We start from the raw sequence: 16,854 nt of genomic DNA, 5'->3' as shown, positions 1-16,854 counted from the left end.
TATTTATAATAACGACTGTATGTCTTCCTGGTACCTACCAGGTCTTAGTCTATTTGAGACATTATTCCTTGTACGGTTGTACCAGACAGTAATTTTATTGTGTTGTTGACAAATGTCGAATTGACTTGCCACATAAAAGAAGTTTGAGTGGCAACACCGCAGTACAGAACTACAGATATGGTCTAAATGCAGAACCTCGTGGTTAAACAAAAAGGGCATTTCAGTATCCGATAAGAACTTCTCTTCCAGAAAAGGATAAACAGACAGAAAGACTAGAGAGAAGTTGCTAAATTCTTTACTTTAGATCCTTCAGGTTACCTTCCCCAATACATTGGTGAGAGTTTAGCTCAAGCAGGTAACAATACTCAAAGAGTTGACAAAATAAACAGTCTGCGAGACAAACATTCAGCACTGGCCAACATGGATACAATTATACAATTATGCAGGACAATTAGAGGAATACGTCTAAAGAACATTGCTCTTTACCAGATAATCTTTTAGCTTGCTGTCATCACAAATTACATGTTCCTGAGATTACCAAACATTTCCATAGAAGCAACAATGCAACTTTAGAAAGACAACAACGTCAATTTAGAAAATAAGTAAAAATAAATCCCACGCAATGAGGTTGAGCACTCAACCTTCTCAAACAGTGTTGCTAAACAAAATGTGCTTGAGAAAAGCAATTAAAATGAAAATACTGTTAGATGTTTCCCAAACTCATCGGAGCCAGCCTTCAATCAAGCCAAGATCATCATCAGATTAATGCACTCTAGAGATGAGTTTTGTCCAGATCATCAAAGTAGTGGTGCTCCATAGCTTTCTTTGCAGATATCCTACTGGAGGGTTCATACTGCAACATTTTCTGCACAAAGCCAATGTACACTTAGTTACATGTCAAAAATCCAACAATATCATTCAGTTCCATGTTGTTCAAACAATGCAGTACATACACACTGGCATGTAGCAATTGCATTTTTAAATACATTAAAAATGTCAACTATATGCATAATCAAGTATCCAACGTTCCATAGTTTCCAAACATAATGTATTTAGTAACTTACATCCATATTACCCTCACATATATCATCAAGCATACTTTTCAGGACTACTAAACTTTTCAAGGATAAGCTGGACTGTATAATCAACCATACAGGCCAGCTTAGCCTCACAAGTCTAGTACATTGCTATGGCACATAGAGTGGCAAAGGAGTGGGTAATGCATTCTCATTGGAAACAATCTGTTGCTTTTACTTCTAAGGTAAAACAGGCAACTTAACTCACCGATAGAAGATCAAGCCCATCTTCACCCAGAGTCGGAACAGCTGAGGACAGCTTCTGTGGAGTCCATTGAGGATACTCATGCCAATTCATTAGTTTGCTAACTCCAGGCCAGATATCTTCATTTGGAGTGCCAAGTAACCTGAATCAGAGTGCAGAAGTATTAGTAACATTACCAAGAATAAATCTCGAATTAAAAAGAGAAAGGCACTCAAATTTATATACTAAGCGAACCTGAAAATGTGGAGGAGTTGTTGCAATTCAGAGTCTCCAGGGAAAATTGCTTTACCAGTGATGAGTTCAGCTATTCATTGAGAACATAAAAGTATCACCCATTAGTAATTTGATACATACAAACAAGCCACATTAAAACAATTCTTACAAGTAAGAGAGATTTAGTACCAAAAATACAGCCAACAGACCAGATGTCTACTGGGGTTGAGTAATGCGTAGCTCCGAGAAGCACTTCAGGTGCTCGATACCACAGAGTAAGGATCTGAAGCCATCGTTCAAATTCAACATTACTATCTAACTAACAAATTTTAACATCATAGTCACAGACTATATGTAGTAAGTACCTCATGAGTATACTTCTTCATTGGCAAAGTGAACGCTCGAGCAAGACCGAGATCAGCTATCTTAAGCATCATTGTCTTTGGGTCCATGAGAAGATTGTGAGGCTTAAGATCCCTATGCAAGACTCCATGACCATGGCAAAAAGCAACTCCTTTGCAAAGTTGGTACATGAGATTCTTAATTGTCTGAGGCGGAATAATCTCCCCCTTATTACGAAAACTCCGCATAAACTTCTTCAAATCAGTGTCCATGTATTCAAAAACAAGATACAGAACAGTTTTCCCTTCTTTATTCTGCGCTTGTTTAACATCCAACAATCTAATTTGAACAAAAAAAATACCTAATTAAACCCTAATAATAATAAATAATTAAATAAAGATTGATTATTTATACCTGACGACGGAGGGATCTAGAGAAAGCATTCTGAGAATGGAGATTTCACGGAGGGTAGTGGGTGGGACACCTTCTTCGTCTTCATGAAGTCTAGTCTTTTTAAGTGCAACGATCTTTCCAGTTGATTTCTCTCTTGCTCGATATACTTTCCCATATGTTCCTTCTCCTACTTTCTCCAACTTCTCAAATGCATCCATCGCTGCTTCTTCTTCAAACCAAATGAAATCAAGAAATGAGGCTTTGGAATTTATTTCTTTATTTTTGTGCCGTTGTTTGTTTGCTTTTTAGGGAACGGCTGGATGTTCACTTTGAAATTCAAATGGAAGGGGGAAATGGCCAACGTGTCCTTGCGATTTGACTTACAAACCATGTCACTACATTATTGTGGTGTGATGAAACCTCTAAAAATAGAGCTATTTTGATTCATCTGATTACTACACATTCTAAGATAGAAATCCACACTAGCATACTGATAACTGGTGCCAAACTGCTAATAGAAGACACAACCTTGGGTACAAAAGCACCGAGCAAAATACCCCATCCGAACAATTAATCCTCCATGTATTTCTCAAGGTTCCATTGATTCTAAAATATATTCAATCATATATTACGTGATCTTTGTCAATATCTCCAGAGTTATCATATATGCTCTATTATTTTGTTAATATACATCAGTGTTTTAGTTTTGAAGATTTTTCAAAGTTTAGAGTATATAGAAAGTTAAGGTTCGTCGTGGATATTACAATCAAGATTCGCCAATTTATTTATGTTAACAACTGACCATTGTATTTTTGGAAGTGAACATCCAAGAGCTCTTGGCATCAGAGTGCACAAGAGCGTCAATTTTAGCTGTGAAATTCGGGCGGGTTGGGTCGGGTTGAGGCCTAACCCGAACCTAACTATAGTTTCAAATGTTTCAATCTGAGCCCGGGACCAAGCTCTAGTCGGTCCTTAAATTTTCAGCCCAAACCCAAGTCGGGTTGGTCAAGTTTTTCGGGTTTCAATGTTAAACATTGAAGAACTCAATGCCTTTTCACTCTTTTCACTGTTAAATAAATAAATTAAGAGGTAAATAACACCAAAATTCAATATTCTAACTAAATCAAAAAGATTTGATTATTTGAAAGGGAAACTAACCTGATTGATTCAATTATTCTCTCTAAAATTGATATTCTCAACTTTATTTTTGACAAGAATAAATCTTTATAAGGAAATAATATAACATAATAAAATGAATGAAATATATATGTACATATAGGTAGACGGACTCGGATTTTTCAGTTATTTGATATTCTAACCCGAGCCCAACTCAAAACTGAGTCGGGTTTTTATTTTACAGGACCAAACCCGAACTACGGATATGAAATGTTAGCCCATGACCAACAAAAGTCGAATTTTAGCCCATCGGGCTTAGGCTAACCCGACCCAAGTTCCACCCCTAGTCAATTTGCTTAACATGGAATATTATTTATTTAATTTTCCATATTATTTGAATTCCATAATTTTATTTTATTTATTTAACATTTTAACACACTTAAGTCAATAATTAAGATTATTGAAAAAATAAAATAAATAATGATTAAGATTATACACTGACTGATGGAGTGATGGACAATAAAATACTCAATAATTTGTGTGGATTCATCAAAGTTATAATCCGTAATTATCAGCTTCCCATCTATCTAATAAAATGTTTTGTGTGGAGTCCGTAGGGCCCCATATTGCGGCTACCATTGTATTTCACAAGTTGTGACTTGACATATCCAAAGTCTTAAAGGGTACATGTATTTTACAATGTTAATTTGAAAGAGTACTGGATCATTGTTGATTTGGTCAACAATGGCTGCTTTGTGGGCTGAACTTTTATCATTCAGTTGGTTATTAGGGTTCTTTTTAGGCGTAATTTGAAACAATGTCGTGGGCACGGGCTATATACTAGTAACCAATAAATACTAAGTTTATTTTCTCCCCCATTAAAATTTTATTAAACATTAAAAGGTAATATTTTCTTAAACAATTTATTGTATAATTAATTATCTTTGCAAAAAATAGAGACAATAATACAGTGAGAGGGATATTTTAATGTTTTTATATATAAGAAACATTCTCTAGAATAATTTTGGAATGGACAATCCATGAATTGAAATTTGAGGGGGACCTATGTGATACATTTTTCCAAAAAAATGTTTAGACTTCGGAAGCCTTGTTAGCAATTCGCCAAATTATTCAAATAATTCGCGAATTGAATTTTTAAAAGGCAGTATGTATAATACTTTCGAATGTTTGAAAGATTCGGAATAATTCGTGATTTTTTGCTTTGGAACGGATAATTCGGTTTTTGGCTAATTTTTCAAAAATTCGGCTAAAACAAAACAAAAAAACAAAAACAAAATTCAGTTGCGCTTTTGTTATTTTTTATGTATTTTATATCCTCACTCTTACTTTAAGTGCCCTACTCTTACATTCTTAGTGATAAATAAATAAAAAAGCTTTGTTTTTATATTTTTTGGACAATATTTAAATTGTCATGTCATGGTGTGTGTATTTTGAAGTTTGAACTGTAATTTCAATCCAAAAACAAATAAATAAAAGTACCTATATAGACCGTTCAATTGGTTTAAATGTTTACGTAGCTAAATTGCTTGGATATATTTGTTATGTTGTAAAAAATGTCAACTATTATTAATATTTACTAACATAATATCACAAATTTTTGTAACAAAACGTTTAAAACGCGTATTAATTAAACACCGCGGGCGAATATTTGACCGTACCATTTTTTTAAGTCACCAAATAATTTTTAAATTATTTCCGTATCAAATTTTTGCCGTATCCTAAATTGCTAACAAGGTTGGAAATTCCATACTAACAAGGTTGGAAGTGCCATACCTTGTATTTCATATTTTGTTCACCTCTATTCCTCTATATAACACTTCCAATACTGACATAATAATAAAGTTACCAAAAAAAAACATACTGACGTAATAATCTTTCAATGCACCCAACTCTCTGATATAGGCATATACTAAATCAATCCATGACCATACACGTACACATCTTACTTTTCATGACACAAATCTACACACTTAACAGACGCTCATTAAAACACAAAAGTCGTTTCATTAATCGGTAAATACCAGATCATTACCCTAAATATCACTCACTTCGAACCTTTCTTCTTCTTCCCCTCTTTTCTCCGCTCTTCAAAATAAAATAATCCCCAAATTGAAACCAAAACAAACCCTAAAATTCCTAATTTAATCTCATCTTCATTTGGGGTTTCAAATTTCCTTAGGGATTTTCTTTGCAATCTACGGTTACATCTCCAAGGTTTCGAAATTTGTAATTTGGTTGTCTATATCTCTTCCTTTCACTGAAATAATTGCATAAACGTAGAAAAGTTTTGATTTTGAGGAGTCATTTCGTTGAAGACTGTGTAAAGCTTGTTTCTTGCTGTGGAATGGAGTAATTTATGGTGTTTGGTGAGTTGTTATGTTAAATTTTGTTTTGAATTGTGAGTAATGTGTTGAAATTGTACTAGTTTTGATTTTGAGATATTAGATAAGTTGAGGAGTTTGGTGTTTAGATAATAAAATGGAGTTTGAACCACTGAATATTGAAAATGAGTTGATTGAATATGACATGGGATATGAGGATGATGCTGTGGATATTGAGCATCCGGTTGACGACGAAGAAGATGATATGATTGAGAGTTCTTCTGTTGGAAGGGAGATGTATATTCCTGATGGGGATACTAATCTTGAACCTTATGAGGGTATGGAGCTGGAATCAGAAGAGGCAGCTAAGGCATTTTATAATTCGTATGCTCGTCGAGTAGGGTTTAGTACTTTGCGTGAGTAAAACTTCGTAGGTCTAGGAAGGATGGAGCAATTATTCAGAGGTCGTTTGTTTGTGCCAAGGAGGGTTTTCGTGTTGAGAAAGAAAGGCCTGGTGTAAATGAGAATAGGATTAAACGACCTCGTGCTGTGACTAGAGTTGGTTGTAAAGCTATGTTGGCTGTGAAAATGCAACCTTCGGGAAGATGGGTCGTGTCTGGTTTTGTAAAGGAACATAATCATGATCTTGTTCCAGCTGATAAGGTGCATTGTCTGCGATCCCATAGGCATGTCTCTGGTAGTGCGAAGTCGTTGATTGATACTTTGCAAGCAGCAGGTATTGGACCTAGTGGAATTATGTCAGCGTTGTTGAAGGAATATGGTTCAATTAGCAATATTGGATTCACCGAGCGAGATTGCAGGAATTACATGAGAAGTAGCCGACAAAGGTCACTTGGAGGGGACACTCAACTCCTTTTGGACTACTTGAAGCACATGCATGCAAATGACCCTGGATTTTTCTTCGCCGTGCAGGGTGATGATGAGCAGTATATGAGCAATATTTTCTGGGCTGACCGTAAAGGCCAGGCAAAACTACACCTACTTCCGGTGATACAGGTTCACGTTTGACATGACTTACAGGTCGAATAAGTATAGGTTGCCATTTGCTCCATTCACTGGAGTGAATCATCATGGCCAGCCTGTTCTGTTTGGTTGTGCACTTCTTGTAAATGAATCTGAAGCATCCTTTATTTGGCTATTAAAGACATGGCTTTCAGCAATGTCGGGCCGCCCTCCAACTTCAATCACTACTGATTATGATCGTGTAATTAGGTCAGCAATCACACATGTACTTCCACAGACCCGTCATCGTTTCTGCAAGTGGCATATTTTCAAAGAAGCGCAAGAGAAGCTGTCCCATGTTTATCATGAACATGTAAATTTCGAAGGAGAGTTCCATAAATGCGTAAACTTAGCGGAGTCAATAGAGGAATTTGAATCCTCTTGGTCATCTCTTATTGATGGGTTTGAACTAACGGGGCACGAATGGCTTCATGGTATATACTCAGTTCGGCGACAGTGGGTCCCAGTATACCTGCGCGATACATTCTTTGCCGAAATGTCTCTAACGGAAAGGACTGATACTATGAACTCATATTTTGATGGGTATGTGAATGCAGCGACATCTCTACAACAGTTTGTTAAGCAGTACGAGAGGGCTATAGAGACTCGATATGAAAAAGAAGTAAAAGCAGACTTTGAAACAATGAACACTACCGCTGTTTTGAAGACCCCTTCACCTATGGAGAAGCAAGCAGCTGATCTTTACACCAAAAAGTTATTTATGAAGTTTCAGGAAGAGTTGGTCGAAACATTAACTTTCATGGCAACGAAAACGGAAACGGAGGTTGATGGGGCTGCCACCATATATCGTGTAGCAAAATTTGGAGATGATCATAGGGATTACTTTGTTAGGCTCAATGTTCTTGAGATGAAAGCTACTTGTACGTGCCAGATGTTTGAGTTTTCAGGCTTACTTTGTAGACATATATTGGACGGTCTTCAGAGTGACAAATGTTCTTACTCTACCATCTCACTACATATTGAAACGTTGGACAAGAAATGCCAAAAGTGGGGTTATTTTAGAAGAGCGTGGTAATGATCCCCCGAGATTCTCAAAATGTTCGATACAATACTTTACGTCATGAGGCCCTTAAGTTTGTAGATGAAGGGGCCAAGACAATAGACGCTTTTAACGCTTGCAATGGAATCTATTCAAGATGCTTTAAAAAGAGTCGCTCTGGCAAAAAGAATGGTGGGAGGCTTCCAATGATCAATGGAAGTAGCCGAGAAGATGGTCTTAGTGAAGGAGGTCATCAATGGGCTTTGGGCCCACCGCAAACTATGGTCAGTGATTTTTCCGTTTCTGAAGTTAGTAGTTATTACTCATTTTTTCTCCGCATTTGCGTTTCTGCTGCAAGTGATTGTGTTTGCTCTACTATTTGTTACATTTATTTTCAGTTTAGCAGTAATTTCACTAATGTGGTATTGTTCACGACTTCCGTTTCTTTACCAACGATCGAAAATTTTAACTACCGTTTGGGTGGTCTACTTAGTCTGCCAAAGAAAGGTGTGTTTGGGTTTTCTTCATAGTCTGCTATATGCCGATTTCTACCTAGTTGCTATGTGTTATGTTGTTGAGTGTTTGATTTTGCATGTTGAAGTATTGCATCTTATTTGTCAAACAGATATTAGTGTGCCCCCCCCTTCCCCTAGTGATGCTTTGTAATCTGCCGGTGCACCCAATCGACTATGTCTGATTTGTATGTGATTTAGGAGCTAGCGTCGTGGCTGAAATGGATGGAAATGTAGACGCCATGGAAGAAGAGAGCTTTTCTCTGTTGATCTTTCAATATATTTATTAGGTCAACCTTGAATCTCTTAAATTGCATCTTTTATACCTTAGTAAAATAGAAGATTAGAATTTTAGAAGTAAAAAGTATCAAAATGTAAATAAAAGGTGGGAACCAAACTTTTCTTCAACAATCTGCTTGCCATTCAACCCCTGCTATAATGTGCAAGCCATTCAGTTACCTCTAGCTGTAAGCTTCAACATTGTTAGGCATTTTACTAACAGAGACGTCTCCAACTCTATCTAGAATAGTGCCACTCTTGTTAACAATAGTTGTGTGATCCTGGATACATATTGTTGTAGCTTGTCACCTCATATGACTACCAAGACTTGCCTGTACTGTGTGTAAGACTCATTTGTTCAAATAAACCAAGTATTGTACCTTGTCACCTCGTCTAATCACCAAGACTTGGCTGTGCTGTGTAAAGACTTAAATGTTCCAAGTCAATGGTGGTTGGGAGATTGGGAGAAGCACTTCCACTGTCTGTTCTCCGCCACACTCTTATTCAGGATGCAATTGTTCTCCCTTAAATTTTACCTATCTTCGTAGGTGAACGACCTCATTCCTCTTTGAGATAGTATTCCCATGTGCCTTTATGGTCCCTCTTTTAAAGCAGAGGTTAACATTGTTTTTCAGTTTCTACTACTATTTATATTTTTTGTGATACAAAAATTTGTTGTTTATAGTTGGGTTGACTAATTCTGTAGTTTGGTACTACATATAATTATGAAGTATGTAATTGCTAGTTGCATACTAGCTTGCACATTAACTCCTACATTGAACGTATTATGCATATAGGTAGTTATGTTTCTTAAATTTGTTATTATATGAGCACCAATTTTCTGAAGTTCCAATGAGTTTTGCTTTTAGTTCTTATTTTTTTTTAGTGGCTGTCACCTGTCACACATTCTTGTTGCCAAACAAGAGCAGTTTTAAATTGTATAGTTTTTAATGGCTAATAATTGATTTACTAAACAGTTGTGTACTGAATTGTAGGATGAAAAGGAGAAGAAAATTCAAGAACTGTCACGTGATCTTAGCCGGGCAAATCGTAAAAGTGAGTTGTATCGAGCCAACCTGCTTACAGTCTTAAAAGATATCGAGGATCAGAAACTACAACTTTCTGTGAAAGTTCAAAACATAAAGCTTGGTATGAAGGATAGAGATCTAGGCGGCTGAAGCAGTGTCTCTACACTTTAATTAGGTGATTAGGACAAAGTTATTTATGTTTCATTTTTTTTCTTTTGAAATTGGGTGGATTAGATTTTGTAGGTGGAGTAATTTGTGTCACATGGGGCACACTAGGATGGTGGTGATATGTACTCTTCCTACTTAGTAGTAACAGATAATGATGGGTACTCTTTCTACAGTGTAGTAACATTCTAGCCTTGTGAAGAAGAGTATTCTGTATAGTTGCAACAAAGTTGATGTGCACCCTTTTATAATTATATGCTCACATTTTGTGGCGGGTGTGAGAGTGTATGACCAATTATGGCCAACATTTGTCTGAGGTGAAGATACCTTGTGTCGATACTGCCGATTCTTTTCTCCCCTGTTCCATCATGTTCATATTTATTTATTTTTTATTAATTTCTTTAAAGTTTAATCTATAGTGTCTGCACTTTTAAGTGTCAGATGTTGTTTTGTGGACAGGATCTAGGGAAGGGTCTGCCATTCAGTATCTGTTTCTTTTTTCTTTATTATTCACTTGGAACAGATTACTCTTATAGATTGTTTTTCTTTGTTTTGTATTTTCGTTTTAATAGGACAACTCATTGAAACCAGGCTTACCCTGTGGTAGCATCTAACTATCTAGTTGGTGAAATTTGCCGCGTCCTGTCTTGTATCTTAGGAGTTTGGTTTGGAGCATAGTTCTTATTTTGATTGGGTGATCGATCTCGAGTGTTGTGCAATCTTGCCTTATATCCTGTCAGGCATGACTGAACCATCTAATATGTTGGATCTCGAAGTTTGTGGACCATATGAACCTGATGATTTGAATATTTGATTCCTTCTGATAAATATGGTTGGGATTTGGCAATTATGTAACCGTAACCCTTTATCTATTTGATTGAACTAAAGTCCTACAATTTTGAGGACCATTGCTTTGTAATTTGTAACATTATTTATCATTCTACACGCATTATTCCTTGGTTAATATCATCAATATAGGCTTATTGTTTGTGTGAACGTGTTCATTTCATAATTGATCCTGGATCCAGTTAAATCATTCTCAGGTTTAACCTGAAGCTGATAGATACTGTGATACCTACAGAATAGCGTATTCTGGCAGTTGGCATTCTTCACGCCCATGCCCATGCCCACGCCCAAGCCTACGGGCTTGAGAAGTTCCAGGTTTACCTAGTCAAAGGAAAATGAAAAAGACTAGCCCCTTGTAACTGTGAATCTGTGATACACCACCTACAAGGAAAATGTACCCGTTCCATCAATATTAAAGACCTTTTCCCCCTTCTTTTGTATTTCTACATAGAATAGACTGTTCAGTGCCTATGTTCCGTGTAGCCAAGAGCATCTCTCTCCATAGGATTATAGAAGTTTGAGGTGTTACTGTTAGTGACACTTACAGAGGAGTGGTCCTCTCATTATAATGAAGGCAAAACATAGGAGCCATGCATTACTCTATTCTCTATTCCATCCATCAGCTAATATGGGGCCAACTAAACTAACTTGTGCCGTCAAATATGTTAAACAATTAACAATGAAGGCCAGGTTAAGCATGAACTTCTAATCCTATGCAACTGAGCAGACAGTTTCATCGTCCACCATCTGACCTACTTTATCCAGTGAATTATGTCTTGCCACGATTTCAAATCGATCATTACCAGTTACCCACTTACCCATACTGCCAAACGCGCCTAAGCACACCTAGAATCTAGGCTCACTACTCAACCCCAGCACCAAGCTACTGCCTATGCCTTCAACAGCAACACAGACAAATGGTTGTGATAATCAAAGTCTAGGCTGAAGTAAAAACCATTAAAATTCATGCTATGGACTTTCCTCACACAGCAAGGTATCGTGTTTAACACGGAAGCTAATAAGAGTGGTGAACTAATCATAAATCAAGTGAAAGGAATGGTTTGATGAAAGTTAGAATTAGTTCCTTCAATCATAGTTAAGCAACGATGCTACACACTCAATCACACCCATACAATGACTATGACCTATATGACATATAGGTCATGGTCAAGGACTTCAAGTTGTTCGAACATATTCTTTCATTCAAATTTAAAATGGTATTTCTGAAACCAAGCAAAAACAACTAAATAAGAATATCAGTTGGCATGATTAAGCATCGTGAAAGTCCTTGCGCTTAGGATTCTTATGCACGACAGGCTGTTCCATACTAAACAGTTATGCCATTTTAATTTTTTTTATTTTGATATATTGTCTCAAGAAGACACATCAGAAAACAGTTATTGAAAAAAACTACTCTCGAACCTTCACTCCCAAAGTAATATTTTTTTTTAAAAAACGGCGTCTCTTCGCTAGGCGGTCCCGTCGGTGTACAAATGTATTTTTTCCCAATTCATAATCATTGATATATTTCAAGCTGGTATTCAAAATACCAAAAATTTGAATTGACACACAAAATCAGTCCAATCATAGTGGATATTACTTCTTGTTTCAACTTGTGTAGAATCAAAACTTGAGTTTAGATTTTAAAACTCACAATTTTGGAAAATCAAACCCCGTTGAGAAGAAGAGCATATATTAAACAAGGAAGCAAAGAATATACCTTTTATTCATGATCAAACTTAACTTAAGCAAAATAAACCTTGAGTGACATGTATTATATATGGACATCTTCATACTGCCCATGACTTCTCTAACTAGCATAATTAAATTCCACGACTTTAATTAAACCGAAACTTACTAAAATCTCAACTTACTAATTCCAACATCTTCCCTTAAATTGAGATTTGGCAACGTCCATTACCAATTCCCAAGAACGTTTTCAGCTTGATAAACTCGTTGGAAGTCCAGCTTGAGAATACAATGGCATCTACTTTCAGAAGTCCAGTTACAGGAGCATCAACGGATAATCATCTTCACAGATATGCCATCATTCAAGCCACATATGTGCCTGACTTCAAGAGGAATCATATACTTAACAGTGCTGTTATAACTGTGGGTAATGGAAGAGGGCATAAGTCTACCCGCATGCATCAGATTTGGTCCTGTGACTTCAAGAAAACAGCTTCCTTTGAGGCAGGCACATATATTTATCAAGGACCTAAGGATAGAGATTGTATACCAAAGTGTTTGTATATTGCTCTGGAGAGCATTCGTATGATAACTACTTGAATGGAATAAATACTGCTTGTCCATTTTTCACCTCATCTTATAACAGCAGTTATAGATTGGACTCCAATATAGCAACACACGACTATGGAAGTTGCAACAGGTTCTATGAAATGGGTGGATATGAGTTGCCTGAGAGCAAGACTTTATACTATATAAAGAAAAGATCGACTCCTGTTGCAAATCCAAACAATCATCACGGTTTGACCTGGGGTGATGTTGAATATAGTTGAACATACTCCAATTAGGCCCCATGCTGCGTACACGCATTGGCATTATAAGTAGGACTATGTAAGTAATAAAATGTTCTAGGACACATATGATATAGCAACATGAACACTATAATAACAGAGAGCAAATAAGTGAAGATGATATATATATATATATATACCTGGATATAAAGGAGTACTGTGTATACATGTACTTAAGTCGTAACTATTATTGCCACTACCTTGACACCCCGAGTTGATAACTTCATCAGAGAACAGATCAATGGCACAGGCAACCCACCACATAAGAAACTGCTTCACCAATCCAACCCCACTTTGATTAAGACTGATTTCCTATTTAACCAATCTTCAAAAGACAATAAATAAGCGGTGAGAGGACATAGTGTGCAACTAAAGAGAGTAAATAATTGGTGCCCATCGATCCCCAGAAAAATTCTTTACTACCACCTGAACTGAACTACAATTGAGAGGGAGAAGTTGGGAGGCAACAGCTATGAGTTATAATTGTATGTAGACAGAATTTTCATTCTTCAAAGGGAGCTTTTACGTTTCATTTTTCCCTTACTAATTTAATCAAGTTGACGAAAGTAAATATACATATACAAATCAAAGAATTCTCAGCTCGAGATCAGTGTGGCCAACCCTTGCTTTGTGTCTTTTCAAAAGATCTTCAAAGGGCTTGAATATACTTTGTGGACCTCATTGACCTGCACAAAAAAGATTTGAATTCCTAGTCACTACGGGTTGGGAGTATTTCTGGAAATGAATATTGGTAGGTTGCAGGCAAAGATATAAGAAATAATTCCCACTGATACCACTACCAGTACCATGCACCCCAGTGACGACAGGGTTGCGATACACAGATAAAGTTTTAATCAAGTGGGCGAGGAAGGCGTTAACGGGCGAGGGGGCTATCTTGGAAAAAGTCATTTGGTTGGTTTTGTCTGTCTGTCCTCATTCCCTCGTCTCTCCTCTTCATCCCTCTCCCCTCTCCCTCTCCGCTCCATACACTGCATAGCAGTATACTAGTTGTATATAAGAATAAATGCCTTGTGGTTCCTTGTTGAAATTACTAATGGATTATCAGTATGCTTCGTTCAGTTACGTATTGCTGTCAAGAAATCCACTAAAAGTAGTTGGGGATTCCTACTTTCCATCAGTCGAATAATCGCCAATCACCTATTGCAGTCGATAAAGTCCACCATTTTCCATGACACAAAATGTGTCATTTCAACTCATCAACCTGAAGCACCTATTTGACCACCGAGAGGATTAAAAGTAACAAAGTGTGTAATCTTGTAAAAAAACTTTCGAGTGTGTATCCCGGATGCAAAACCCTCAAGCTGTATAGACAATGTTTTTTAATAAGATAAATAAGCGAGTATGCACTTGAAGTTCTTGATTGCTTTCGTGGTTGTGTTTGAGAACCAAGCTCACGGTTCCATAAGACTAACCATTGGGTATCGATATTATTGCTTTAGCTAGAAATATATGGTTTTAACACTATCAACACCTCAAACCAGCATCAAATGGTAGGCGTGAGGACAGTTCTTGGTCAATTTACCACCAAAATAATGACCGAAATGAAATTTACCAACACATATTTATGTTAATAAGAAAAAGAATCATTTTAGCAGCCAAATACCTTAGAACGAAAACAAAATTAAAATCATGAGCCAATGTCAATAAAGAATAATATGTACCATGAGGTAGGAATCAAGAAACTTACATCACTAGCATTTACACCAGCATAAATGACTTTGAGAAGGACATGATGTGGTTCAATCGGTAATTTTAACAAAGTCGCACAATGCTAGTTGCACTGAAAATTTGGCTCAGGGTGTGAACAACCCTAGCCAACAAAACCAAAATAAGTTTCCACAATCAACCATACAATGCCATAAATGGATTTGAAGCCAAAAGTTGAAATGAAATATCAGTGGGCATGAAGCGGATTCTAAACTAAAGTGCCATGCTTAACTAACCCGATCATAATTAAGCCTCTATGGATGGTATGTCATGAACAATATGATGAGACTTTAGAAAGAGAAAAGATAAAGTTGGACAAAGCAAACAAAGGTTCAGTGGTTTTACTTCGTCTTCTCATAACTTTGGGGGATTTGAATATAAGATTTTTCTATGTTTGAGTATACTTTTCTTGCATTTGGCGCATTTAGTTCGGTACTTGGTTTCTTACGTTGGTGTAGGCCAATACTCCATGCCTCTGCGGTTAAGTGATCCATAAACATGCACCAGCTCTGCGGCTCATCTTGTATAAGCTCAAAAGCACCTAGACAAATTAGGAGCAAACGTATCCACAAATCCAGTTATCACCAATTCAACTCTTTTATAGAGATAGGGATGAAAATATTGAAATGGGTAATTAATATCGAACTCTGCACATGAGCATCACCCACAAATTCTTTATACAATACAGCTTTTTCCCAAATATAAGTAACACCAATTGTTAGATAGGGAGGGTAACAGCTGGTTAAGACCAACAACGCTTACATCTTCTATGGCATCTGAGATTCTTTTCTTTTTCCTCGAGAATACCATGAATTACAGAAATACAAGCATCACCAAAATGTCAAGAGACCAAAGAAAAATGGAAAATTAGTTTAGATCATTTTATTATTCAACTTATAAAGATGATTTGGGAGGAGAAGGGGATCAAAGTAGGGTAAAAATTAACCCTATCAAGACAAATGTGTAGCATAGCTCTAGTCTAAAATCTGTTGGTATGTATTTGAAAAGTAGATGAAAAAATGAGAGCACATGCCATAACAATGTCATTATAGCATATGTAAACAATTGAAGTCAACATCTTGAGTTTCAAAAAGGTCATATGTAAACATTTACGGTATCCAACAAAGAAAAGATCTGACGGATGGATGAATTAGATCGTGTGAAATTCAAACAATTACAAAAGCGGGGCTTGTCGCTAGCAACAGGATAAGAAGTAGAAGAGATACTATTATTTACACAATAGCATGCGGATTATCTTTGAACCAATTCAATTCCTACAAAATTTGAATACAAATTTAAAATGAAAAGCGAACGAGTTGACCAGAAACTGATTTCACTCGTAAAAAGGCATTTCTTGACGTTTGTACAGAAGAAGTGATATCGTAAATAACACCACACCACCTATGGTATTACCATACCAAGGAACAACGCATCAGGCAGCAGAAAAAGTACAAGTATGCATTCATAAGTGAATAGCAACTAAGCAAAATAAAAGAAAAACACACCTTTGGGCGCCAGAGTATATAGAGTGCGGAAGCATTGGATAAAGTCCCGAAGCGGGAGACGCCATGTTTATAATCACACCACGCGGATAAAGTCCCGGGCGGTTTTGTTTATAAAGCTTCCGATTTGATCTATGATTGATTTGTATTCCTTGCTTGAAAGACAATGCTACAAGACTAATTCCTCTTATTTATCCAAAGTGCATAGGAAGCTAATCTTTGATACAATTCTGAAATTCTAGACAGAAAAGAAGCAATTACCACCTTGGAAGGCGGTTTCTTGCATAAAACCCACAACAACAGAAAGCTTTCGTTTAGCAAATATGGTCGAGTTCTCAAGAATACGAGAGCCATCTTTGGCAGAAGACTTTGTCACGAAGTCATCCGTTGTAGCTTAAAAGGATTTGGCCGATGAAACCATCAATGGATGGGAAGATTATTACCAATCTGAGACATCGGAGGTGGTATTAGACATTGAGCGCTTCGATATTCAAGAATAATCAATTAATCATTGGCGGCTTAGGGATATTTGAGGTTTCCCAGCTTG

The 16,854-nt window shown here is 36.7% G+C and overlaps 1 protein-coding gene, 1 long non-coding RNA gene and 1 pseudogene across 3 annotated transcripts; 1 reads left to right on the top strand and 2 right to left on the bottom strand.

The window, feature by feature from the left end:
- Positions 1-460: 460 nt before the first annotated feature.
- On the bottom strand, positions 461-2,749 carry LOC147491514 (cell division control protein 2 homolog D-like). The gene is made up of 6 exons (XM_086564858.1): positions 2,251-2,749; positions 1,860-2,175; positions 1,684-1,777; positions 1,516-1,585; positions 1,285-1,423; positions 461-865 (listed from the first exon to the last, which is right to left on the bottom strand). Exons 1-6 carry the CDS (start codon positions 2,445-2,447, stop codon positions 773-775), a joined length of 909 nt encoding a protein of 302 aa, XP_086420984.1. The 5' UTR covers positions 2,448-2,749; the 3' UTR covers positions 461-772.
- A 2,960-nt stretch (positions 2,750-5,709) lies between these two features.
- LOC147491513 (protein FAR1-RELATED SEQUENCE 5-like) lies at positions 5,710-10,048 on the top strand (annotated as a pseudogene). The gene is made up of 2 exons (XR_015199098.1): positions 5,710-7,994; positions 9,497-10,048. The product of XR_015199098.1 is annotated as a protein FAR1-RELATED SEQUENCE 5-like (transcript).
- A 2,196-nt stretch (positions 10,049-12,244) lies between these two features.
- Positions 12,245-13,532, bottom strand: LOC147491512 (uncharacterized). Its single transcript, XR_015197931.1, has 2 exons — positions 13,218-13,532; positions 12,245-13,082 (listed from the first exon to the last, which is right to left on the bottom strand). It is a non-coding gene; the product is annotated as an uncharacterized LOC147491512 (long non-coding RNA).
- Positions 13,533-16,854: the final 3,322 nt, after the last annotated feature.

Source organism: Coptis chinensis, chromosome 6 (genome assembly GCF_015680905.1).
Source record: "Coptis chinensis isolate HL-2020 chromosome 6, ASM1568090v1, whole genome shotgun sequence".
Classification (NCBI taxonomy): Eukaryota; Viridiplantae; Streptophyta; class Magnoliopsida; order Ranunculales; family Ranunculaceae; genus Coptis; species Coptis chinensis.
Note: the sequence above shows the minus strand (reverse complement) of the source record. Positions and strands in the feature narration are given on the sequence as shown.